This window comes from Rousettus aegyptiacus, unplaced genomic scaffold, assembly GCF_014176215.1.
Source record: "Rousettus aegyptiacus isolate mRouAeg1 unplaced genomic scaffold, mRouAeg1.p scaffold_m13_p_13, whole genome shotgun sequence".
In the NCBI taxonomy this organism is placed as follows: domain Eukaryota; kingdom Metazoa; phylum Chordata; class Mammalia; order Chiroptera; family Pteropodidae; genus Rousettus; species Rousettus aegyptiacus.
The window spans coordinates 43,247,153-43,273,285 of record NW_023416288.1 but is presented as its reverse complement, the minus strand read 5'-3'; the positions used below and the strand labels follow the sequence as shown (position 1 = coordinate 43,273,285).

Here is a 26,133-nt window from a genome sequence, read left to right as displayed (position 1 = left end):
TTTTTCGAAACACAATATATGCTGGGCTGAGGTCGTACCCGTTTTCTGTGTTGTTTCTGAAACCAAGATGGAAGACAAACGGGGCTTTAGCCAGCAGCGATCACGGAGTTCCGAGGGGCAGGGCAGAACCCTTCCCGGCCGGGCTCACGTCCTCGCTCCCGTCATCGGGGGAAAGTTCAGTCACACAGGCTTTGCCAAGCACGTGGTGAACTTGCCGAGAAGCGGAAATAAAAATAAAGCAGATCCCCAATCGCTGTGGTGGTGATTACTGTGTGTTTACATAGCGCCTGGGCTGCAAAGGTGCGTAAGGTGAGGGGGGAATGCCGGAGGGGAGCTATGGCTCGGTGCTTGCCACGAGTCCGCTGTGAGCACCACAGAGAGAACCCTCTGTGATTAGCGACAACGTGAATGAAGCCGTTGACTGAGCGCACAGATAGTACAATATGTATTGAGTGGGCACATGTTAAGTGAAAGGGAAAAACACGCAACGTCACCCGTCTGCACAAGGGTTTTCCTGTAGCAGCTGCAGCGCAGTAAAATTGCTCGGATGAAGATGCGCTCCGCCGAGAGGTAGGAAAGCCTTTCTCTGTGACTAGAGCGAGAGCTCACTGAGAAGGGAACTCGCAGGTACTTGTTGCTGTCCGCGGTGTCACGGGCCCCTCGGTGTGAGAGGGGCTAGGGGGAGACTGTCTCTGAGCTGCCAGGAGCTTGTCTGTTTTGAAAATATGATGATATGCATGTGTTCGTGTTTTATGACTTGGATAATCTGAACATCAATTTGCTTTGTCAATGCTTCCGGGATTAGAATTCCGCTATTTGGTCCCTATCCTAGGTAAGACATTGTTTGCAAATCGTGCTACTTGTAAGATGTTGCAGTGGTTGCTAAGGCATTTAAGGTACTGATGAAAGTAAAATGGTTGTCATGGTGACCGATAAAAATAAATGTGGAAAATGCCCTGGGTTCTTTCTTTTCCAGTCTCCTAAAGAAAATTGAGCGGGAAACATGGAGGGAGAGTGGCGTTTCGTTAATCGCCACCGTGACCCGGCTGATGGAGAGGTTGCTGGATTACAGGTAAGCCGAGTCTCGTGGTTCCCGGACGTGCTGCGTCCCGGGGGGAGACAGGGCTCAGGGCACAGGCGGCGCTGCACTCGAGTTCGGCACTCGGCTTGGTCGGCAGACCGCAGCCCCTCGTGCAGTGAGGCGATGGGCTTTTCCCTCGCCGGGTCGGAGCGTTTGTCCCCACCCCCACCCCGTCTTTCTGTTTTGTTTTGGTCGACAGTCCTTCCAAAGTCCCAGGGAATGCAGAGGGTTCTAAGGGTCTTATTATTTATTAAAGGGGCTTTTTGCTGTTGGTATTCAGACTCGCCCGTTAGAACCAGTAAGGAGATCCATCAGTTTTGGGGTAGAGACGGTGTCATGGGGAACTGTACGACAGGCTGCTTTCACAGTCATCATTTTTTAAAAAAATGATCTAAACCGTTAAAGCAGTTCGTTCCACTTAAATGTGTGCTGTTTTTGTTTTATCTGAAGAATAAAGCCCTCATTCTCATTGTGGACGGCCAGGCTGGCCAGCCACTCCTCGCCCACATTGGGAGGCGCTTGATTTACACACCTCACGCCCCCCGCCACACACAGCACCTCACCTGAGACCGCGCAGCCTCGGGCAGTTTCTCCCACCTGCCGAGCCTTTATCTGAACAGCAGGCCGCCTCTGGTGGCTGACAGTACTTCCCCGCTCCCCAGCCCCCCAAAAAGAACAATCTGTACTCGCCCCTCGGGAGGAAGCCCGGGTTCCAACTGTTGCTGTTTGTTTTCAGGGACTGCATGAAAATGGGCGAGGTGGACGGCAAGAAGATTGGCTGCACGGTTAGCCTGCTGGTTAGTAAACCGGTCCCCTTCTCCTCCTCACACGCTGACATTTGTTTCTTGCAGAAACACTGTGTTTTGTCTGGCGTTAACCCACAATGCGTTTTTATCTGGATGTGTCTTAGAAGAGTGTGGAAGTGTTTCTGAAAGAAGCAGAACGAGCTTGAGGTTGAATTAAAGCCCAAAAAATCCTCAGCTCAGGGCGCTGCGGGCCGCCTTCCCAGCAGCACTCTGCCGGCTGAGCTCCGTGACGCGGGAAGCGAGGGCCTCGTCCTCCTGCCCCACGGCCTTGTCGTCCTGGAGCCTCTGGCGCTGTCCACGGAGGAAGTGCCATGTCCGCCGCGGAGGCCTGTTTCCTCCGCCGTGGATGTTTCTTCCCATCCCTCTTGTATCCGTTCTGCGTTCGAACAGATGTCAGTGATCTGCCTTTGTGAACAAATGGCAGTTTCCTGTAACACGCACTAATATGCACGCTCTGGCTTCTTGGCAATCGATAATGCCACTGTTATTAAGGTTTGCGTCGTAAGCAGGAGGAGCATATAATGTATCGCCCTAACAGGACATTTTTGAAAGGAAAACATTACGGGAGAGTGACAGGCTAAACCAGAACCGTCCTGGGAAAACTACGTTTGTGTGAAAACGTCTCCCAACTAACAAGGAGAATGGCATTCCCACCACAGGGCAAAAGAATGATCGTACGGCTTAGACACTAATTTTTCAGGTTTTCCTGGAGAGTAGATCGGCGCTTCCGATAATTTTCCTTCATCCGGCGGGAGATGCAGGAGCACGTGACCTTCCGCGTCCGCCTTTGCGAGGATCACGGCTCCCGTGTCTCGTTCTGCAGAGCGTAGAACGCCCGCCCCGTCCGTCACTCACGCAGACGGCGCCCCCCGGGCCGCTGCTCTCTTCGCTTTACCGTGCGCTGCCTGCCTCGTGAAACGCTTTACCGTGCGCTGCCCGCCTCGTGAAACGCTTTACCGTGCGCTGCCCGCCTCGCGAACCGTGCCCCGCGCCCGCCCCCTGCCCGCGACCGTCTCCTCGCCGTTTCCCCCCTTATCTTCTTGCCGCGCCGTCCTCCATCTCGGGGCGTGTGACCGAACCCTCCTTCCCACACCCGCCGCGTCCTCCTCGTTTCGCACCTGTCTCTTCTCCGCCTCCAGCGTCAGCCGCCAAGAGTAGTGGGACCCAGCGGTCCCCTGTCACGCCACGCCTTGCCGTGCACGTCCCTCTGCACATCCGGCCACCAGCTGTCCGCGGCCCCTCCAGGCCGTTGGGCCAGACTCGCCGGCTCGGCTGTTTCCTCCCCTCTTAGCTCTCATTTCCGACCTTGAACGTGGCCATCCCCACTTTCAAGTCTCCTGTCCGTATTTCCCCAGCTTTTTGCCAGCCTTTCGCCATGGTCAGGGTCCTGACCTTGAGCTGCTTCTCCACCCCTCTGCTTACACGTCGGTGTTTGGGGAGAAAAGCCAAGTTCTCCATAAGCTTTAGGCCTTCTCTTGGCTGTCCCCTAACTCTGGGCGCAAAGTCTGATGAATAACCTCAAAGGAAAGCGTTTACCCTTTTTCCAAAAGAATCTCCTCTTGTCCTGATCTTTCACGGTGTCTACCCTTTGAAGCTGAACAAGTAAACGTGGACCCTCGGTTCACTTCCTCAGCTGGTGTAACACGCGAGCATTTCCTCGGACGAAGGAATCACTGCTCTGCCCCCATCATGCTTACTTGTCTCCCAATGGGAACGAACTCCGAGGCTTAATAAGGTCAGTGGCCCCGTCGGCATTTGCTCGACACGGAGAAGTTACCTGGCTAGCTTGGTCGCCTTATAGAGAGGTCGCCATGGTGAAAGCTGTTCTAATTCTAAAGCTGTTCATTCCACTGGCACAAGAACACTTACTATGAAAGGTCCACACAGAATGTCGACGCTCCCCTCCCGTGCTGCTAGCCCATGTGGGGCGCTCTTGCTGCCCTCCAGCAGCACTGGGGTTCCCTTCCGCCACTTCCTTCCTCCTAGCGACACTTCTTCATGCTGGGAAGATCAGCTCCAGGTGTCTCCAGGAGCATTCTGGTTTTCTTTACGCGATCAGAGTTAAACTGTAGTGTTAAATCAGTTAAAAATGCATCATCTTTGACATGACTAATGCTAAGAGATGGAATCATTCTTTATGTCTCGAGTTTTGCCAGACATATGTGAAATATTCTCATCCGCTCATGGGAGGTTTTTTTTTTTTTTTAAGAACTTTTCATTTACCGAGCGATCATTTATTTCATTCTCAAAGAAAGCCACTTCTTACCAGAAAGCTCTTTGAGCAAATCATCCTTTAATAATGTAAAAACCTGCTAAGGGGCTGCTAGCCTTGTGTTTATGGTACAACAATTCTTGCTAATTAAAATGATTTGGTAATAACGAGAGCTGAGAGTAGCATTATTTACTTAGCTTTTTGAAAAGAACGCCAAGTTCTACGGGACACAAGGGGAAAAGGAAGAAGGATAATGGTTTAAACTGGGGAAAAAAGATTATATTTAACTGAATGTCGGCATTCCAAGGCTAGAAGAGCCTTTGTATTGAGGAAGGGACGCCTGCGAGGTGGGGGCCACCACATACGTTGACCGAAGGTCCTCAGGCCTCAAGTGCAAGTACAATGTAAGGAGCCACAATGGCCGTTCGAGTTCCTTACCAAAGCCCTCTCTAACGAATCAGCTTCAAACCCTTGTAGAACTCCGGGCCTTTCCCGCTGCGAAAGACCTGTCACTCCTCCAGGTCACAGACGTGTGCCCCCCTCGCCACTTCCTTTGCTTCCGACGCCGAGGAGCGTCGGTCGGTCAGAACGACCGTGTTGACAGTGAGCGTAGTCAGACGCCTAAGGCAGGGACCTCGTAAGGTACAGTGAGCTGCTCCCCACATGCCTCGGGGTCATGCTCTCCCTGCAATCCACCTTCGTGTACATTGGTCGCTATGTTTACTGAGTTCAGTGAGGACCGATGTACTTTCTAACGTGGTGCAGAAGCAGATGTGGATGCTCATGCTACACCTTTAAATGCCAACAGAATGTGTTTGGGTAAGTACAATTGAGTTTTTGATAGCTAATATTACAATTTAGTGAGATTTAGTAAGGTCGAGATACATTTTTATAAGTAAATATTTTCAGTAAGCATGCTCTAATAATAATTTGAAACAGAATCTCTTGTTATTAATCCCTGTATTTTTTGGCAATAAATTAGAAAATTTAATCTCTAGCACAAGTAAGAAACTCCAAATAACACCCTAACATTAAAGAGCTTTTTCATTTACCCTCTTTCCCGTGATTGTTCAGGGGAAAAAATGCTTTTACATTGTTTTTACTCATCCTTCTATATGTGTCTTAGAAACTTTTCTTTAGAGCAAAAATGTGTTTGAAACTCAAAATTAAAGAAACTATCCTTTGAATAATACTGATTAAGTTTAATAAACCGGGTATTCTATTACATCTTTTACTGTTCTTTAGTCGAATAGGCTGATTGTCCATTGGCAATTAAACTATCAAAAAATAGTAGAAAGTTACAAAAGAGATGTGAATCAGTGGTAATAACACCCTGCAAAATTTTCTGGCATATCCAGCAATTTCTAGGTCGTGTTTAACATGGTGTCGAATTGAAAATCCATCCCTGGGCCTCCTTAATGCTTTTAACGACATAGATATGAAAAAAATGCATCAGTTAATTCTCTTGGTTCGAACCACAAATTTCAGCAGAATATTTGCAGACTTGACTGTTGAGGAACAATCCACACTTGTACTTTTTTTTTTTTTTTTTTTTTACAGAACTTCTATAAGACTGAACTGAACAAGGAAGAGATGTACATACGCTACATTCACAAGCTCTACGATCTGCACCTCAAGGCACAGAACTTCACAGGTAACTCTGCCGCCTGGCGCAGGCCGGGGAGTGGGCTGTTCCCTGCAGTAAGCACGATCAGTCCTCTGCTTTTTATAATTAGGCTGCGGAGTCCAGCGCTTCCACTTCAAAATCAGGCACATTTTTTTATGCAGCCCGTCGGTCTTTTTTGTTGTTCTCTGTTTCCCAACCGCTGTGTCAGATAAAGAACCAGCGATTAAAAAACATTTTTTAAGTGCATTTATTTACATTTCTATGTGTTCCGTTTTCATGTGCATGCTGGCTTTTTTCTTCTGTCTCTTTGCATAGTTCTTGTAGAGGTTGCTTTCGAGGCTACAAAACACACACCCGACTCTCCACAGTCTTCTTAGAGGTAGGGTTTCACCACTCCACGTTAAATGTGGGGACTTCACTGTCCCCGTACCCTCTCCGCAGTATGCTGTGGTTGTCACGTGCTATATCTACCTACACTGAAAACCCCATCAGGTAATGCCATAACTTCTGCTTTCGACGGTCACACCCATTCTAAAGAACATAAGGTGATAGAAACGGTCCGTGTTACTCCCTCTCCCATGGGCCACGTTTGCGAAGTTCCCGGTTTCCCTCTGGTACCATTTCGTCCAGCCCAAAGAACTCGTTTTAGTGTTTCTTTCAAAGCAGATCTAGCAGTGAAGAATTCTCTTAATGTGTTGTTGTTGTTGTTTGATTTGTGTTTTGCTGTTTTGGTTTGAGAATATCTTCAGCAGGGTATGTTTGCTGGCTATAGAATTCTAGGTAGAGGGTTCTTTCGTTTCTCTACGTTGAAAATGTACTCTTGTGTTCTGGCCTCCATGGTTTCCGCCGAGAGACCTGACGTCATTTACATCGATCCCCTGTACGGAATATGTAATCTTCTCTGGTATTTTCAAGATTTTATCTTTGATTTTTCAGCAGTTCGATTATGGTATTTACGGGCATGGTTTTCTCTAAGTTTCTCCTGTTTGGGTTTGCTGAGCTTCTTCAATCTAGAAACATTATTTCCTTCTCCAAGTTTGTGGAGTTGGGGGAGGTCGTTTCGTCCAATATATTTTCTGTGCCGATCTCTCTCCTCTCTTGTGGGACTCCAGTGACGTGAACGTTAGGCCTTTGGGTGTCGTTCCATGAGCTCCTCGGGCTCTGTCCATTTTTCCCCCGCTACTTTCCATCATTCAGATTAGATGACTTCTGTTGGTCCATTCGCTCTCTGCTGTCATCGCCATTCAGCTATTGAGCTCTTTCTGTGTAATTTTAATTTCTGTTATTATCGTATTATTTAGTTCTCAAATTTTCAACTGGCAATTGTTATTTTATTTATTTTTTTTATAGCTTCAAGTTCTTTGCAGGGAACTTCACTCTTTCTATTCAAGTGCTCACTCGACTTCAAGGAGCCTGGTTACAATAGCTGCTTGAAATTACTTGTCTGTAATTCCAACAACCGCATCCTTTTGGGGCTGGCATCTGTTAATTGCCTTTTCCTTTGAGGTTTGTTTTGTTTTCCTGCTTCTTTGAATCTCAAGTGATTTTGAATTATATCCTGGACGATTTTATCTTATGAGACTCTGGATTCTGTTAAAATCTCCTGGAGAATGGACTTTTTTTTTTTTTTTTTTTTTTTTTTTTTTAGCAGACAATCCAGTTAGTCTCAAACCTCAAGTCCTCAAGCCCCTTCTGAAGGCTGCGATCCTAACGTCGGCTTAGTTTTCAAAGCCTTCGCAGTCCTATTCTGGTCCCTCCTGTGTGTGTATCACCAGAGGGAGTCTGGGACCGAGACTCGGCTCTACATCATAGTTCACTTCTCAAACTCATTTTTTTTTTTTTTTGTAGATTGTGGTCTTTTCTGAACGTGTGCCTCTGGGGAGCGAGCCCAGGGCGTCACCCTCAGGGCTTTCAAAGCCCTTTCTCCACCCCCCCTTCTGTCTGTGATCGGTCTTGTGCTTTAAGTCTCCCCGGGGCTGCTGCTTCTAGTGCTCTGGCTTGATCAAAGCCCAAATACTCAAAGCCGAGGCTTGATGTACTCCCTACGGTTGGCCGCCTGGGGACCAAGCGGCGAAAGCCAAAAGCCTGTGGAAGCTGCTGATGCCACCGTGGCCACCCCCAAGTTGCCGCCGCAGGTGTGTAGCATTGTTCCCAGGACTCGGCATGGACCAGAAAAGTCAAACGTGCCCCGTCCTGCTGCAGGCCCTCTCCGTCCTCTGGCTGGAGGGACCTGCCGTGGAGTTTTTTCCCGCTCTTCCCGTTCGCAGTTGCGGGACACGGGGCAGTCTGAACCAGGAGGTAGGAGAGGCGAAAATAAAAGCAGCCGATCACCACGCTGCTGCCCTTACGTGTGTGTTGTGTTCCCTACTCTCGTTGACTTTGCAGAGCCTTCCAATGGTTGCTTTATGTAGTCCGTCTCGGGTTTGTCACTGCAATCAGTGGGAAAAGCTGGGGGGGAATGTCCTCACTGCTTCTTCCCACGACCTGAACCCTCCAACTGGTGTTAGGAGCCACCCATCTTGGTCATTCTCCACACCTGTCTTCCAAGGACCTCCCAAACTGTGGCCACTCCCTCAGCTTTGAGCACAGGGTCCTTTCTGCAACGGCGCTCGTGTGCTCGGAAGTGAAGTATGCCTGCAGCTAGAGTCCAGTCTTCCCATCAGTCGCGTTACTGGCGGCTCAGTCCGGAGACCTTGACACTGTCTCCTCTTAACCTCCCTCAAGGAATCAGTCGTGAAGTCCTCCTGGTTCTGCTTCCTGAGACTGTCTCAGAATTATCCCCTTTCGTTGTTCCTACTTTCTCTGCCTCAGTTGGGCTTTTATCACCTCCCTCATCTCCCACCTGGACTGCTGCTTAACTGTCACCAGAATGATTCTCTGTAGCAGCCGTCGGCGAACTTCGACCTGCAGACCGGCCACCTGCTTTTGTAAAGAACGTTTTATTAGCACGCAGCCAGGCCGCTTATGTACATACCGTCCATGGCTGTTTCTGTGCAGTGGCACTGAGTGGCTCCAGAAAGACCGTATGGCCCACAAGCCTGAGTCATGTCCCGTCTGGCCTCTTAAGAAAATTTTGCCAGCTCCTTCTCTAGATGGAACTCTGTCGTCCATGCACGCCTTCTACCAGAGGAAGCTCAACCTCTTTATTCAAGGTCCGTCACAACCGAACGATGCTGTGCGTTCAGCCTGATCTCGACCACTCGTATCTGCGTCCTTTTCATCCTTCAGGACCAGCTCCCGCATCGTCTTTTCCATGAATTCTTCACCTTCCTGGGATTCTCTTCCTTCCTTCTCTCCCCCTCACCCGCCCCTGGCCCCACCTCCCATCTCTCAGGAGCTGAGTGGACGTTTCCAGTTCTTGTCCCTGGCAATTTTTCAGATGTCCATTAAACTCCTTATCATATCGTTTTGGTTACCAGGTACATAAGGTGTGTGTGTGTGTGTGCGCGCGCGCGCAGATGAACAGAGATATCTCCCATTAAAGGGTGAATTCCTCGAGGACAGAGATGATGTTTTCTTCTTAGTTTCTCAGTTCTCAGAATAGGGCCTAGCAATATAAGATTTAAATAAATGCATCGCTAACGAATGCGCTCAGTTAAATGTTAACACCTGGAAAGCAGACTTTTCTCCTCCAATATTGGCAATTCCGTAACCTCTAAGGAGATCCCAGTGTCTTTTTACACTGCTGTGCTGATAGTTTCAATGAAATAGACTCAGATTTTTGAGCTGATTATGTTATCTGAGAGTTTAAATGGTCATTTTTTTAAGCAGTTAGTAGCCAAATTTTAAGAGAATTGGTGAACCTACTTTTGATATCTCTGGGAAAAAACGGGGAGGCTGGTTTTATTTAAAGTCCATTAAAAAAAAAATGAGAAGGAGCTGAAGACAAGCTCTTACAGACATGTAAGTTATATTTTGGTTCTCAGAGAGACAAAGTCCAAATCTGATTATATTCTGGACAGGAGTAAATCTTTTTCTTTAATTTGTTTGCAGTTTTTATGTTCTCCAAAGTCATCAGGAAGGACTCCTTTTCCATGTAACGCTTTATTCCCCTCTCTTCTTCCTCATCTCTGGGTGTCCCTGGAGAAAGCGGAATTGATGGAGGACGTTTCTGTCTTTATAGGGTTCTGTTTACATGGCTTAGCCCTCTGCAGCCGTTTACGGCGGGGCCTCTGTGCCCGATTCATCTTCGCGCTTCTCCCGTGTTGTTCTTCGGTCATGTTAGTGGCCTCCTCGCCACACCCTTCTCAAAATGACCGAACGAGAGGGCTCGTACTCCATGACGTGGTAATGCCTTTCGTTTGAAATTATAAACACTTTCGAAAAGATGATCTGTTGGAGATTTTGGGTGTGATTCATTCTTCCCTCTTCAATACATAATATTGTCTTCTAAAGATACAGAAGAATAAATATAGAACATGTTATCATGAAACACCTACGGTTTGCTGATGGGCTCAGAATCATTCTCAGCAGCCTGCTGTGTCGTTCATGCCTCGAAGGTGAATGTTTTATTTGATGAACGTTTTCTGTGGCTGCCTTTACACACACTGTTTACCCCACATATTCATCATCGTTTTCTTGAATCAAATTCTCAGACAGGTGTAACTTGTCAGCACACCTTCCCCACGTCACCATGTGGCCATTTGTCAGCTCCCTCTGATGGCCTGCTTGTTTTCCCGCACTTGTCCGAGAGCCGCTCGCCCACACCTCTGATCACCCCCGAGACCATCCCAGGGCAGTCGTGACCTAGAAAGCAGTTTGGGAACTAGAAACCCTTCATTGCCATTTTTTTAAAAACTATTTTTTTTATTGTGGCAGCATCTCATCATATCAGATTCAGCATCTTGACCCTTCTGAAGTGCGTACGTAGGTCGGTGGCATTAAGCACATTCCCGTTTTCCTGCAAACACCATCCACCTGCAGAACGTTTTCAGAATCCCAAACCGAAGCCCGTCCCCATTCAACAGCGACTTCCCATCCTACCTCCCCACCCAGCCCCCTGTTCTTTCCGTCTCCAGGAGTTTGACCTTCAGTGCCCTGTAAAAGTCAGGCCCGCGGGCAGCTGCGGGCTTCAGCTGTGGAAGCACTGACCTCTGTCCTCATTTTTGTCATGTAAAAGGATCCGTCACCAGGATATTTTCTGAGTGCTCAGGTGCTGGGGGCCACACAAAAGGAACCCCAGAGAGTAAGGTGATAGATAATTCTTGAGCTGGATCATTAAGAGGAAGGAGGCGTTATTTGGCAGCTGAGGGAGAGAAAGCCTTGAGGGAACAGGCCGTGGTCCCACGGGGGGCTTCTGAGGACAACCACAGTTGGCTCAGAGTGCAGATGGAGGAGCAGAGACATTCGTGGGGTTTTCTTAGCTGCTTGGTGTTCATCAGAAGGATGTATGGGGACTTGAAGGTCGGAAGAGCAAACCGGGAGGCTTTTCAGACATAGCACCGATCTTGCGACCTGGTCATTGTTACCGTTCTTGTCCGTCAGAAGTTTTCCATTGCACCCTACGTCAGCTCCGTTTGTGCACCCACCCGGTCAGCGACACCCTTTAGCACACACTGCGTCCATCTCCAGACCCGGCCGCATGTGTCTCATTCGTCAGAGCTGATGGTGGGATTGAGGGCCCCGGTCTGGGGGCTTCTTGGAAGAGTCAGCGGTGGCTCCTTCTCACCTGCTGTGTGGAGGGACAGTGGTTAGGGGAGCGGTAGTGGGGACGGGATCGCGGCCCGCCTTCTCTGTCACGTTAGGAAGACTACATTCATGCTGTTAGCTACCGAGGGTCGCCGGCTCGTTTTTCATCAGGGGAGCAGAGAGGTAGTTTTCGCTGAAGGAAGACCATAGTGGTTACACGTCCAGTATGCCAGCTGAACAGGGTGGTAAGAGACCGCTGCTGCCTTATGGAAGATTTCGGAACAGTCACAGAAACCGGGAGACTGAGCTCACCAAAGGCAACCGAAGAGGAAAAGGCCAGAGCCTGTCCCATAGGGCTGTGACACTTACGAGGCAAGAGAAAAGCGAAAGGGACCGAGCCCTTACTTATTATAGCTGTATGTCATGGCCCAATCATAGCATTGGAACTAACATGGTACTTTAGAGCTTTGTGTGTGGTTTACCCTTAAGGCAAATACATGAAGAAAAAGAATCAGCATTTATTGATATTGTGTTAAAAGCTACTACTATATCTTTTGAGAGTCACATAGGGATGGTAGTTAAATGGATTAATAGCACAAAGGTCTGTCCATTTTATTTGATTTAATAAATGAGTTGGCTATTAGTGTCAGAAGGAAAAAATTAGCGCAGTCCTTCATCAATGACAATAAATTCTGGTTCCTTTTCTTGTTCTATTTGGCCATATCTGTGCCTCAGGGAAAGAAGAGACCCATGGAATGCCTCCTGTTAAATGCACTACCTCTCTGCCCATTATGCCGAAGCCCACAGGTCATTATTTTCACTTGTATATACGGAAAATCATCCCTTTATATGTTTCCCCAAGAAATTTCAACCACACCGAACATGTAATAATTTCAGCAGCTACTGCTGAAGATGTGGGGGGCCAGCAAAGGAAGTCATGTCACACAGCCCGCAACAGTCTGTCTGTCTGTCTCTCTCTCTCACACACACACACACACACACACACACACACGCTCGTCCTTACTTCTGTGCTTTCTAATCCCCCCTGTGTTGCTAGATCTGTTTCTGTTTCTTCTCTGGCCTCTTTGACCCTCCCGATCCTGACCCTCCCCCTGCCCCCACCACACCTCACCCCCACGCCACTTTCAAGCCTTTCAGCCTTTCACTTGCCGGAAGAGTTTAACTACCATTTTCCTTCCTAACCGTGCCGTTTGGAAGACACCCACAGCCCCACCCCAAGGGGTTCACCGGTGACCTTCCCGCGACAAGCCATGTCACGCCTATGCCTTTGAACCAGCTGGGAGCATCTGCCAGCCTTGCTACGGCAGCAGCATACGGGCGTCGCGGAAAACGGAAGGGGGGGAAGAGCAGCGGGGGCAGGGAGAGGAGGGGCGCAGGCAGGAAACAGCGTTTTCTTCTGGTCGCCAAGCCTCCCCCCCCACCCGGGGAGGTGGTTGGGGTCCTGTCGCGATCCCCGCCTCCCGCCTGGTTTGCAGAGGCCGCGTATACGCTCCTGCTGTACGACGAGCTTCTGGAATGGTCCGACCGGCCCCTCCGGGAGTTCCTGGCCTACCCCCTGCAGACCGAGTGGCAGCGCAAGGAGCACCTGCACCTCGCCATCATCCAGAACTTCGACAGGGGCAAGGTGAGCGCGGGGGCGGGCGGTGCGGGCGGTGCGGGCGCCCTTGTTTCCGGTCCGCGGGTCGCGGCCCCGCCCCCAGGCGTGGTGAAGGAGGGGGGCGGGTCCGGGTGGATGAACCTGGGGCTGCCTGCGGGACACACTGACCTGCACGTCTGGACACCCAGGCGTTTTGTTCCCTGAAAAGCCCTTGTCACCCCTCACTCGCCTCCCCAGAGTGGCGTGTCTCCCGCCCCGCTCCACTAAGCAAAACAACTTGTTTAAAGAATTCCGTGGCATCCCACCACACGCTCAGAGACGACGCGGCACCGGAACAGCCCTGACCCCCAAACGCGCCCCGTGTTCCCGCTCCCATCCCCCTCCCCGCACAAGGGCTCGCTGAGCTCCTGGGAAATGTGCGCATCCGATCGCGGGCTTGATTTGGACCCTCGGGTGCTGTGCTGATACCTGCCTCAGACGCACCCCTACCGCCTCGATCACCCCAGCTAAGCGGGGAGTTGAAATAACAGACAGGGTGACGTTCTTTTACTGACTGTGAGTTAAGAGCAAGAAAAGGCCTCCGGGCTCTCCTGAGGCGCTGTCTCTCCCTGGCTGTCACAAAGCCTCTGCCCGTTTCCAGCAGTTTGTGCCAAGTCAGGGGTCGTGGACGACGGCCCGTGTGTCCCGCGGCTCGCCGCCTGGGTCTGTGTGGCCCACAATCTAAGAATGGCTTTTGCATTTTTAAATGGTCAAAAGAAATCAGAAGAAGATCAGACGTGAAAATCACACGAATTCACGTTTTGGTGTTTGTAGATTCGTTTCATTGGGGCACAGCCAAATTCCTGTCTGTGGCTACTTCTCTGCGTGAACGGCACAGCCGAGTAGTTGTGACAAAGCCCGCGTGGGCCATAAGCCTTAAGTATTTCCTGTCTGGCCTTTGAAGAAGAAGCTTGCTGACACTTGAGCTAGGAGGAAGAAATTTTGCGTTTCTGCCGAGAGTAACCGGCTGGGTTAGACCCTCACAGGCGGGAATCCAGCGGGCCGGCTGTGCAAACCGGGGCCTTCGGGGGTCAGTGGCAATTTTGCCCAGCACCGGGGGCCGGGTTACACATCTGCTCAGGCACGTGGGCTCTGAAACGATGCCGGGAAGTGTCGCTGCTGCACCACGTGTTGGCGGCCGCCGCGGGCCGTCACTTCCAGCTTCCTAAAGCGTGCTAACGGCTGACGTGTTAATGGCACGTGGTCGTCGTGCTTAAAGTTGCAGCGATAGTCTTAGAGGTAGGTCACGGAGACGGAGAAGGAGGCTCGACGGCCGGCCTGCTCGCAGTCAGGTCCTGAGCTCTGGGCGGAGGTGGGCGAGTGGTGGGGGGCGGGGGGTGTCGCTGACCCTTCCACGACGCGTCTGTCCGCAGTGCTGGGAGAACGGCATCCTCCTGTGCCGGAAGATGGCGGAGCAGTACGAGAGTTACTACGACTACAGGAACCTGAGCAAGATGAGGGTAAGGTGGCGGGGCGCGTCCTCGTCACGGCCCCCCTCGCGGTGAGCCGTCCAGCGTGGCGCTGCGCAGTCCACGCTGCGGGCACTCCGCCAGGTCTCGCAGGGAGCTTTCTAAAGTCGTTTTTTTTTTTTTTCTGAAATGCTCTTTATATAGAAAAAGAGCAAGTTGCTCTGCGTGATGCTTGTGATAAGCATAGGGAGAGTGAGCCTTTGCTCTGTGCTAAACACCGCTTCGTGAGCACACAGTCCACGCCGGGATTCGTACCTTTAGTGAATGGAGGAGACTCACACCGTTTGAAGAGCTCCCCACTGGCACCCAGACCTCTGTGCCAATCGACCATTCTTTGCCCCATAGTCTGAATAGTAGAAGCGGCTAACGGACCCATTTTTAGATATTTGGGGGCTCAATTCTGTAGGTGCCGCCCATCTTGAGCTTCAGAAATGTGCTGAGACTCGCTAACGCTAAACCAAGGTCTTAGTGCCCAGGAGCCGACGGGTCCCACCCGCGTCTCTGACCGAAGGGTTTGTCTGCGCCCGATGGGACAAGTCCTCTTGTCCCCACGTCCTCACTCCCTAGTCACGTCCGTGGCATGCCATCTCGAGACACGTCCTTCGGGCTCTCTAAAGTGGGATCGTCAGCTTCCACGTATTAAAAACTAAGGCGAGGATGTTGCCCCGCGGCTCCGAGGCGGTGGCTCGAGCGGCGACGCCACAGGCGTGGACGGCCGGCCCGGGCCGCACCCCCCGGGCAGCCCCCTCAGCCGCACCCCCCCCTCCCCAGCAGCCCCCTCGCACCTCACGTCGGCGGTTCCTCGCCGTTTCTCCTCACGTGAAAACCAGGGAGACAAAGCCTGGTTTTGACGCCCGTCCGTCACGCTGGCCCCGGCAGTTTCATCTAAAAACGCCCCTGTGCTCCTCCGGCTTCCTGTCCCCGCGCCAGGAGCGCGGTGACAGTGCTCACCCTGCGAAAGCCCTCAGGTTCCGTAGTCGCCGAGACTCTTGTGAGGTCTGAGCGAGCAGCACACTTCGTGCCAACTGCTCTTCCGGGCGCTGTTGCCGGGGCGCGGGGAGGGGCGTTTTCAAGGACAGTATTAGTCTTTGGCTGGACCCCCTGGGGACGACAGCACCAGGACGGGAAGCCACACGCTTCACGCGCGTCAGAGACGCACCTAAGGGCCTTCAGCCCAGGCAGCACTTTGTCCCCTGCACGAGCGCGCACCTTCCCTACATCCCGAGTTACCGTGTCCACGGAGACGCGAACCCACAGGGGAGGACGTGTGGCACTGGAATGCTCCAGAAGGGTTTTGCCCCTGAGAGTTCGTGTTCATTTTTATTTAAATGGGAGGAAGGTATTTCCTCAGTAGACTCTGCATAGGAATCGTTGTCTCTGATGCGAACACGTAATAATACATTTGATCCTTTAAAGCAGGGGTCAGCAAACAGCCCGGGGGCCTCGCAGACTGGTAGCTGTGCCAGAGACCACATGGCCTAAAATGTTGATCCCCTAAAATATCGATCCCTGGCCATTTGCAGAATACGTTTGCTGATCCCTGCCTTAAAACGTAGAAAGGGAGTCAAACCTCCTTTTCTGCAAACTGAACCAAAGTTCTTTACATAGAAGAAATGTCCTCTCCTGTCCGTCGGTGGAGCTGAAAGATGAGGGGAAATGATCGGAATTTCTCCGTGCTTTCCTAGATGATGGAAGCCTCTCTGTACGACAAAATCATGGACCAGCAACGTCTCGAGCCAGAGTTCTTTAGAGTTGGATTTTATGGGAAGAAGTTTCCGTTTTTCTTAAGAGTAAGTACTATACCATCTAATTCGCTTTTGTGCTTCCAATGCAGCTATCCCAACCGAAAGGCCAAGTAAGGTATGAACGATATTTTATCCTTTTAGGACAGGTGATGACAGATGCCAGAGGTTCTTTTCACTTTGTAGTTTGCAAATGCCATAGCTATCTAGAACGCCTTGTTCTGAGTAAGTTCCTCAGATACCCGACTGGCCTCTGGTTTTCCTCCCTCGGTTTCACGGTTTCCCGTACGACGAGCAGTCTTTGGTCCCCTGGGTGACTGACACTTGCTCTCCTCTTCGAGCCGTGCTCAGGGTAGCGTTCCAGGGAACGGCGGCCTCGCGGGGTCTGGGGGCTGCGGACGGCCTCCCCGACACGCATCAGGGCGCCGTACCCCGCAATTGTGTGAAGAGTGGTGTTTGGCCTCGTTGATGACTCCATGAAAAGATAAATGTCACCCAGCAAAGAGATCCGATTTATTACTGGTATAGATTCTCTCTACAGAGGGAACATTCTAGACGTTCTAAGGCACCTACTGGTTAATAAAATCCCTGACTCCATTCTGTCCGTTTTCCCCGTAATGCTAAGCGCTATCTTCTATATTTAGCGTCTTACTTTATAAAAGCATTGGTCGGGAGAGGGGGCAATGGAGATGTGTCTGGGATAATTCTTGAAATTGAGTGAATTCATTACAAACTATTATAAAACAAATCAAATAAACAGAAACAGACAAAAATGTGTCCAACCTTTAGCAAACCCCTCAAAATCCTAAATTCTAGCTGAGCTGAGGCCATTGTGGCTCAGACGGTTCCTGTGCCGACCCCATGAGCTGGGGTGCAGCAGGTCCCCCCCCCCCGTGCCGACCTCACCGGAGCTGGGGTGCAGCAGGCCCCCGCTGCTGGTCCCATGGGAGCTGGGGTGCAGCGGGCCCACTCTTCCGGGTGGTGGACGACTATCGTTTGTCACAGCGTGAAGGCTCATCTCTGTGGCCTTGGTAAAAAGAAATGCAACAAAATGCATTTTTAGAGATTGTATTTCTTTTCGTCCACATTGTGAGTTTCTGCACATGAATGTGGCGTCCAGTTTATGAAACGAAGCTCTAGCACGTGTCTGTTCGCGCTGGGCGGGGCTCGGTGCGGTCCTTCTATCGTGGATCTGAGCGTCAGGTGCGTCTTGGCACCTGGGGCAGCCGGACTGGGAGGAGCCGGCCATGCTGCCCGGCTCGTCAGAAGCGGTAGCAGGTGCAGCTCTTCGATCTCTGCCCTGCGAGTCTGACGCGGGGGCACGGTTTTCAGGCCGTTGCCGTGGCGACAGTTGCTGCCGCGCGCGTGCAGAGCCGGCCGTGTCCCCCGCTCCGGTTCCTCTCCGTCGTTGGCGCACGCGGCCCGGTAACGCACAGTCCTCTTTTCTCTTTTCTTTCGCCTCCAGAACAAGGAGTTCGTCTGTCGCGGGCACGACTACGAGAGGCTGGAGGCCTTCCAGCAGAGGATGCTGAACGAGTTCCCGCACGCCATCGCCATGCAGCACGCCAACCAGCCCGACGACACCATCTTCCAGGCCGAGGCGCAGTGTATCCTCACCTGGCGGGGCTGCGCGCTCACCTGGCCGGGCCGCGCAGGGTTTTCGCGCACAGGGGTTCTGCCTCTGGCCCCTTTTCAATCGCCAAGTCCTCATTCTTCCTTCTTCTCGTCATCTGATTTTAGCTTAGCTCCTTCTAAATGGAATTGCTCTATTTCTTACCATGATGTCAGTTGAAAAAAGTCTCTTAAAGATTCTATTAATTTTTTCCCCCATTTCGGTAAAACTTTTCTGTAGCGCAGCCCTGCTTTTAAATCTCTTTTCGGTGATTTCCCTTAGAATAATTTTCCTCTTGACATATCCTACGGAAACTCCTTCAGTTCACGAAAATACCAGCCTTGTGTTTACTGGCACATGGCATTCACCCCCTTTTCCCTTGACATTTTTATTCTGGAATAAGGAAGGGAAGAAGAGATACCCCGGTATCTTTCGGGGTCTCTTAGCCAAGGCATCCCGAACAGCCTTTTATAACTGCTATGTAATTGACACTCCCATTGTCTAAACATGAACAACTGAATTGAAATTTCATAAGTGTCAGAGACAAGGGGGATTCAGCCCAGCACTCATTTCTGGATCCCTCTGCCTCTTCCCAAAGCTGAGGACCTTAAGGCCAGGAACTCCCAGCGGTAACTGTGGATACTGTTTCAGAGCAGAAACTGAAATGCAATAGAAGTGAGTATTGACGCTAAGAAAAATGCTGTGTTATCCTTCTTTGAGAAGAGAAGGAGGTAAATACACACCCGTATGTAATTTTTAAAGTATCAGCTACAACTAAACACGCTGCTTATCAGTGCGGGATCTGGGAGAGTGGGTACCGCAGACGTGGGAGGCTGCGGATGCCGGGCCTCACACGGTCAACGTAAGCCCGGCTTATGTCTTTGGTCACCGTTGCATAGGTATTTATACATTATTTTAAAAAATGAACAAATGTGAAAAGGGTCATGCACGGACTAAAGATAAGAGTAAGGAATAGAAGTAATACTTCGGAGTACCTAGGATCCGAACCATGCCCACCCACTCTTACCAGAAAAAAAAAAAAAAAAAAATCAGTGATCAATAAATTCATGGGTCATAGAAATTTGAAACTGATACTTTTTTCAGAATCACCTATCTACAACTAGTTCAAAACTGATAGTTTTAGAAAAGGTTTGCTATGGACCGAGGTCTAGGCACTCTCTTGGGATGCCTTAAAAATTTGACCCGAACAAACATGCCAGGCCGCTGCCTGTTCCCTTGTCTGCCGCCGCACGGCTCAAGCCAGACCTCTGGAGCTTGCCAGTCCGTTCGTTCCTCCTTGACCCTTTAACCCCAGATTTGCAGATCTACGCCGTGACCCCCATTCCCGAGAGCCAGGAGGTCCTGCAGAGAGAGGGCGTTCCCGACAACATCAAAAGCTTCTACAAAGTGAATCACATCTGGAAATTCCGCTACGACAGGCCCTTCCACAAAGGCACTAAAGATAAAGAGAATGAATTCAAGGTACTGCGCCTGTCTCATTGCGGGCTAGGAGCTCCTCGCGGTCAGACCCTCGCTAAGTGGTTTCTCAGAGTCAAGGGACAACCAGGGAGACCAGAAATCATTTGGTCTGGTGGTTCTCAGACTCCGCTGGGTAGCAGAGTGACGTGGGGTGCTTCCTAACCAAGATGCTCTCTGGCTCCCCAGTGTTTTTTAGGGCAGTTCCACTGCCAGTGGTCCTCAGGCCGGCTCAGATCTGGTGGAGCTCAGTCCTCCCGTTCATGGTGAACCTACCGAGTGACGAATGCTCAGGGAGGGGGACGAGGGGCTCTCTGAGACAGCGTGGCTGTGTCCTGCTGCTTTTCCTCGTCGGTATGGCGCGTAGCGGGGATTTCTGAGGGGACCCAGCGTGAGGGCAAACGGCAGACTCTGCGCGCGTCGAGTTCTCGCCTTCGGTCGCCTGCGGGTGCAGAAGGGGACGCGCCCTCTCCCCGCCCCCGGGGGGAAGGGGCGGGACCGTTGCACAGACGGGCGATAGCCTGCTGTTCCCCTGGCCGGGGCGCCAGAGCGAGCCCTCACAGATCCCCGGGGGGTCAGCACTCTCCCCACGAAGCTCGCCAAACCAGTTCACGGCTGCGGGTCGCCTGGCTCGGCTTGCTGCATCACAGATCACCCCTACGGAAGCCGGAAGCAGGACCGGAAGCAGGACCGGCGACCGATACCTCACCTTGTCACCTTGTGCGTCAGTCCCCAGTGCTGCCAGCAGTAACCCCGGGAATCCTTCGCAGCCACGTGGGGGGGGGAGGGGCTGCGCTAGTTTCGTGGTATTGCGATGGGACCGAGCGAAGGCCTGTGCAGGGAGACGGGGTGGGTTAAGTGTCACGGTCGGGAGACCATTGGGAAAGCACCCTGGGGTGTCGTTTAAAAGATCTGTGATGGTTTTCTGGTTCTCGTGTATACTGACATTACTTGTTTTGCCCTCCAAAACCAATTTTAGATCGTTCGCTTGTGACACAGTTGTCACTGCAGTGGTTTCCGGTGGCTAGAGAGTCAAAGCTCCGTGAGCGCCAGGCCATTGACTTGCCTGGAGTCACATTCTGGTTTCCCACGGGCCCCGCCCGGAGCCCACACCGCCCCACGCCTTCTCCGTGGCTTTTTCCACCGCAGCACATTTCCCTGTGGCCACCACTTTGAATACTTGTTAACCCCCCTAAAAACAGTAGCGGATGTCGCGCCTTAGCCTGGGGCTCACGGCCCTCAGCCCCTGGCTGCCCTCCAGAGGCCTCGTCCTCCCAGCCCACCCTCCCTCCCCGCCCAGGGACAGCCGGCCTCCCTCCGCGTCCCTTGCCGTGCCCCACAAGCCTCGGCTGTGTGCCCGCAGCTTCCTGCGGCCTGCAGGGTCCCCTCGACCCCCGCCCCCCGTCCCCCGCCAGGCAAACTCCTGCTCAGTCTTCAGGATCCCGCTCGCGCGGCACCTCCTCTGAGAAGCGCTGTCCTCGTCCCCCAGGAGGGCACGGCCGCTCCCCCCTGTGCTCTCTCAGCGTCCTGAGATGGTGTCGATCCGCTGGCCTCTCTGTCACCACCAGCACACCTCAGCTCCTGTCCCAGGGTCCCTGCCCCGTTCTTTTCAGCCTGCCGTGGCCGGCACAGCGAAATCCCTTCATTTGTTGTTGTTGCTTTTGAATCAATGACACCATTTCAGGAATATCGTTGTCCTCTTGGGAATACACTTGTTTAAGATGAAAAACGAGGCATAGGGTACAGAAACCTGGTTGGCAAAAGAGAACCCCGTCATCAGCATCAGCTCTCCCCAAAGGCAGCCGTGGGTTCACGAGGCTTGGGGGTGCTCGTCCCGGCCAGAGGGGCCCCAGCTCTGGGACACAGACCCGGCGGGACGGCCCTGGTTCCAGCGGGGACAGGGAAGGCGGCACCGTGGAGGAGGCGGAGGTCTCTGGGCGGGGCCCGCGCTGGCCCGACAGGTAGTTAGAACGGAGCTTTGAGCAGGTCCCGGAGCCTCTCTGAGACTCAGCAGCGTCATCTTTAAAACAGAGAGACCGCGCTCCGTGGCTCCCCAGCCCTTCGGGGTGCTGTCGTTCTGACGCTGTGTGGATAAAAACGGCTAGCCTCTGAGGAGCAGAGAGAGTCTAAACGGCCATTTTAGAGAAAAAGCAGAGAAAGTAGCGTGAAGCCCTAGCTTCCTGTTTTCAGGCCCGCCGCCTGAGCCGGGGGAGCATGCGTTCTCACAGGAGGGACTTCCAGGCGAAGCGCCGCGGCGACGGGCTCACGGCGTCCGCAGCGTCGCACCGGGCGAGCCGCGTACGAAGGGGTCGCCCGCGGCCAGTGCCGCGTGCCGGCCGGAGAAGAGCTGCGGAACCGGCGGCACCTGGCGCACCCGGGCGGCCGCGGCGAGGGGCGGCGACGTGGGGACTGACCCTGTCTTGTGTCCCGCAGAGCCTCTGGGTGGAGAGGACGTCGCTGTACTTGGTGCAGAGCCTCCCCGGGATCTCCCGCTGGTTCGAAGTGGAGAAGCGTGAGGTGGTAAGAGCCAGACTTGATTCCCACGTCCTTTGTCGTGACCCTTGCTCACCTGGAGTCGCGCTGCGCGGTGGCTGCTTCTGCTTTGGACTCAGAGTCCCCGGAAGCGCTAAGAGTGAGTTAGTGATGTTTGCGGACTTGTCCACCGTGGCTGGGCCTTGAAGGAGACTTCCCTGTGGCCCCCGTCCGGCCCGGGGGGTCCTCAGAAGTCACGGGGATGCAGCACGTGGGCAGCTCTCCTCATCGCCGTAGCCCCGGGGCCTCCCGTGCGGCCCGTGCGCCGGGCCCTGCTGAGGGGTCATCTGCGTTAATTGTTTTAATCGCACGTCTAAGCCCTGAGGGGTAGTTCTGGCCCTCTTTCCACGAGTTTTGACAAGGGGTGCAGAGGCTTCCCCGAGGTCCCGTAGGAAGGTGTTGGGTGCAGACCCTGCTGCCGCCAAAGCCCGCCCTCGCCCAGGTCCTGCGTCTCTCTCGTCCGGCTGCCCGGCACGGCCCCACCTTCGATTATGGTTTTCGGTTTACTGCCGTAAGCCCTACAGTAGCGGGTGCGCGGGATCGCGGCCACAAAGTAGGTGCTCAGTACACATGCGCCAAACTGGACTGGAATTCCGTGCGTAAACGCCAGAGTCTAAAAGATTCTGAAAACCACATGCTTGCATCCGTCGGCCTCCAAAACTCAGTTGGCAGCAAACTTAGCCAGAGCTGATGTAAGGCGATTCGTGATCTTTATCTCAGTGTAAATGCTCATGTTTTACTGCAGAAATAGTAATGCTTGTGATTACAGGGAACTTCCCTGTACCCCACAGGCGGGTTCTGTAGTATGTGACAGGTGCCTTATGTGACCTTTCTAAAATCCGAAAAATTCTGAGACACCTGGCACCAAAGGTTTCAGAGACGGTCGTGGGCCTTCGGTCTCCAGATCATAGCTTCCGAACATGCCGTCCTGTCCTTAAAACACAGCAAAGCCTGTGACCGCCGTTTCCTCGGTATTTGTTTTTAGGTACTGTTATGAAAACAAAAAATATCTGCACTTTTCTGAGTAAAAAGTAAGCTAATGTTTAAAAAATTTTACACAAGATTTTTAAAACTATCACATAGACTATATGGTGATTTTTAAAAAGATCCGAGTACAGATGATGAGGGTATCTTCACGCCTCACATTGTTTCCATCAGAGAATCGCGGGCTCTTCCTTCAAAGTCCATCCCGAATCCAACTCCACGTCGCCCTCCGGTAGCGCCCTCTAGTGTCCGAACTTCGCAGTGCGCCCTGAGAGGTTGCGGGCTCCGGCCTCGCCCCAGTCACTTCTGTACCCAGCAGCTGGTGTCCTTTTTAAACCTAAGTTATCGAGACAATACATGAGGAGCCTGTCGGACCCGCGCCCTGCACTTCGGCGGCTCCCCGAAAGGCCAGCTCTGCGCCCTCCACGCCTCCGCCCTTTCCCACGCTAATGATCGCACGTCTCAGGTCTATAAACACCGCAGGATGTCTGTCAACAGGAGCACATAGTCACGGCGCCACGCCTCGGGCCAGCTAGACAATTAGCAATAGCGTCGTGGTTATAAACATGCGGCGTGCGCGCGCGCTTCACCAGGCGTGTTTATTTTATGGGTTTCGTTTGTTGGGTTCTGTCATTTGTTGTTTGTTGGATCCAGATCACACAGGGGCCACACGTTGCAGCTGGCCGAAGTGTCTCCTCAGTCTCTTCTTGGTCATAGCTTCCTCCTGAACCGCTCTTTTATTCCTTGGTTTTTTTTTTTTTTTTTTTTTTGGTGGTTGCTTTTGAAGAAACCAGGCAGGTTGTTTATCCTGAAATGTTTCCTTAACTCTGGATTTTTCAGCCTGTGCACCAGTGGGATAATTTATTCCTTTGTCCCTATTTTTTTTTTTTTTTTTTTTTTTTGCAAATTGACAGTTATCTCTAAAGGCTTGATGTTATTTTGCTTTTATTTTTATTCGGGGTTCTGTTTGGTTTTGCAAGGCTTTCACAGGCTGTGTCGTATGCTTCTGGTTGTCTCTTTTTTTGTGTGATGTTGGCAGCCACCGATGGTCATCAACCCAGTGCATTAATCTAGTTGGGGTTACAAAATGGTGATATTTCCTGACTCCTTCTTTGTTTATTCACTGGAATACTTCTGTAAAGAGAAACACCCCCCTCACCAACTCTTTGATTACCCCGAGATGCCAGTTTTATTAACCAGTTTTCAAAATAATAATCTGGTTCCCTAGCACCCTACTAAAGTGACCAGAGTGATTTTCGTCTTTGTTTCGGAGCTGACAGGCAGGACCCGATTGTCCAGTCAGAAGTAAGAGTCAGCATCAAGCTTTGCTGGGAACTAGTCGACCTAAGAACATCCGAACCTGCAGAAAATTTTTATTAAGAGTTTATCTGAGCCAAACAGAGGACGCGCCTGGAAACCAGATGGGGAGAAATGCTTGGGAGAATGACAGTTTTGCAGTGACTTTTCTGCATTCGCAAGGAAGGAGGGAACAGAGAAGATGACTTGGAGGTGGGAGGAAGCCAGGCGCGGAGTGAATTACGGGGGTTACCGCGATCCCCGCTCTCAGGAGGCTGGCTGCAGCTGCCGAGGATCCTGGAAAGAGGCGTTTCCCGGGTGTGTTAACCCAGATGCACAGAAACAAAGGACGGGGCTGGCTGGAGGCAAACATAAACCTTTCCCTAAAGAAGTGACAGGCCTGGGTTGTGGTTGTAGCCATGACCCGCCCAGTTAGGAAAGTGGCTCAGATCACCCTGTGAGGTGACTCTGGTTGATTAACGACAGGGCCCCTTTTTGTCCACAAACGTTAAGGCGTCAAGAGTCTCTGATGGACAGGGAGACACCTGACGCCTGGAGCCTTGTCCTGCAGGTCCCTCTTTCCCACCTCGGTAATTCAGGATGATCGATGAGCGTCCCTAAGTGGAGTTCACAGTGTTCCTCTTACAGGGGGTATAATTAAGTTATGAAATTTAAATTAGGAGACATTCCAGGGTGTACCCCAGGGAGCTGTGACACTTCTCTGGGACAAGCTCCAGGGACTCAGGCCTCGTGGGTTCTGGGTTTATTGACCATACGAAATCCTTTAGCGGGGTCTTCCCCTCGGGCTTTCTGTAGACACCGTCTCTTCCTCCTAAGCAGTTAGTTTTTGTCTATTTACTTGAAGGTTCAACTGACGAGGAGTTAAGTCCTGGTCACCTGCCTTCCTTTCAGCTCCCCGGGGGGGACATTCCTTCAGCAGAGGGAGTGAGTAGCTCACGGGCAGGCGCCTTACAGCCAGCCACCCTCCCAGCCGCCTGCCTTGCTTACTGGTATGACTGGGTAGTCCAGGCTCACTTAAACATCTCCTGCCCCAGACTTGAAAGCAACCATTTCTCCAATGACTCCCTGATTCTTTTTAGCAATAAATAGTATTTTATAAGTTCCTAGTTTGGGGGCTGGAGGAAAATAACTCCTTGATGAACAGTTTTTACATCTTCTTTGCACATGCCCTCAGAGTGACTTCCCTAGAAGTGAATCGATCTGTCAGAGAGTCCACAGTTCACCTTTGATTCACGGATCGGTGGTGACACGTATCGATTTATGTCCCGCCTGGAGGGGATAACGGTTCTTGGAAATACCTGTTTTCCCAGCATCCTCTCCATGTTATTTTAGTCTTTCCAGGTAACAGACCAAACAGGATCGTAGTAGGTTGATGTGGGGAGGCGTTTGTTGAATGCTGGTAAAGGTGACGTGTTTTCTTGTCTTTGTCTTTCCATTTCTTTTGTGAATGCACCGATCACATCCTTTGGTTTCCTTCAGTGTTTGAGAACTATCGATCATTTGTCTGGAATATATGTCGGAAATATTTTCGCAAGGCGTTATCTTTTGCCTGTTTATTGCGTTTTGATTTAACTTAATTTTCGATTTACCTTAATTAGCATTTGAATTTATAAATATGAGCGTGAATTTTAATTGTGGTCAAAAACAGACAATTTACCACCTTACCCATTTTGAAGTGTATAGTGCATTGTCTTTATGTGGAAATCGTTAGACAACAGACCGTTTTCACTGTGCAAAACCGAAACTCTGTATCCACTGAACATCAATCGCTTTGCCCTGGAACCCCATCTCTGCTTTGTTTCTAATACGTTTTGTTTATTTTTCAACTTTCAGTTAATCAGAACTCTCAGATCTTTTCTGTATGACTTAGCTTTTGTGATTACAAAGCAAAGACGTGATGTCATAATTGGAAAGTCAATTTGCCACCACTCAGGTAAAGAAACAGAGCATTGCTGGTGGCACTTGAGGGGCCCTCCGTGCACCCTTCCCA

At 51.5% G+C, this 26,133-nt stretch overlaps 1 protein-coding gene across 2 annotated transcripts in view; it reads left to right on the top strand.

Moving 5' to 3' along the window:
• DOCK4 (dedicator of cytokinesis 4) overlaps positions 1 to 26,133 on the top strand; it is a 282,383-nt gene that overhangs the window by 238,440 nt on the left and 17,810 nt on the right. The window contains exons 33-42 of one of the 2 annotated variants that reach the window (XM_036230498.1): positions 806 to 832; positions 977 to 1,072; positions 1,818 to 1,878; positions 5,660 to 5,753; positions 12,851 to 12,999; positions 14,385 to 14,471; positions 16,166 to 16,270; positions 17,688 to 17,829; positions 19,150 to 19,316; positions 21,744 to 21,830. In XM_036230498.1, the coding sequence (XP_036086391.1) occupies positions 806 to 832; positions 977 to 1,072; positions 1,818 to 1,878; positions 5,660 to 5,753; positions 12,851 to 12,999; positions 14,385 to 14,471; positions 16,166 to 16,270; positions 17,688 to 17,829; positions 19,150 to 19,316; positions 21,744 to 21,830 (1,015 nt within the window). The remainder of the gene's footprint in view (positions 1 to 805; positions 833 to 976; positions 1,073 to 1,817; positions 1,879 to 5,659; positions 5,754 to 12,850; positions 13,000 to 14,384; positions 14,472 to 16,165; positions 16,271 to 17,687; positions 17,830 to 19,149; positions 19,317 to 21,743; positions 21,831 to 26,133) is intronic. The other variant, XM_036230496.1, reaches the window with a different exon arrangement.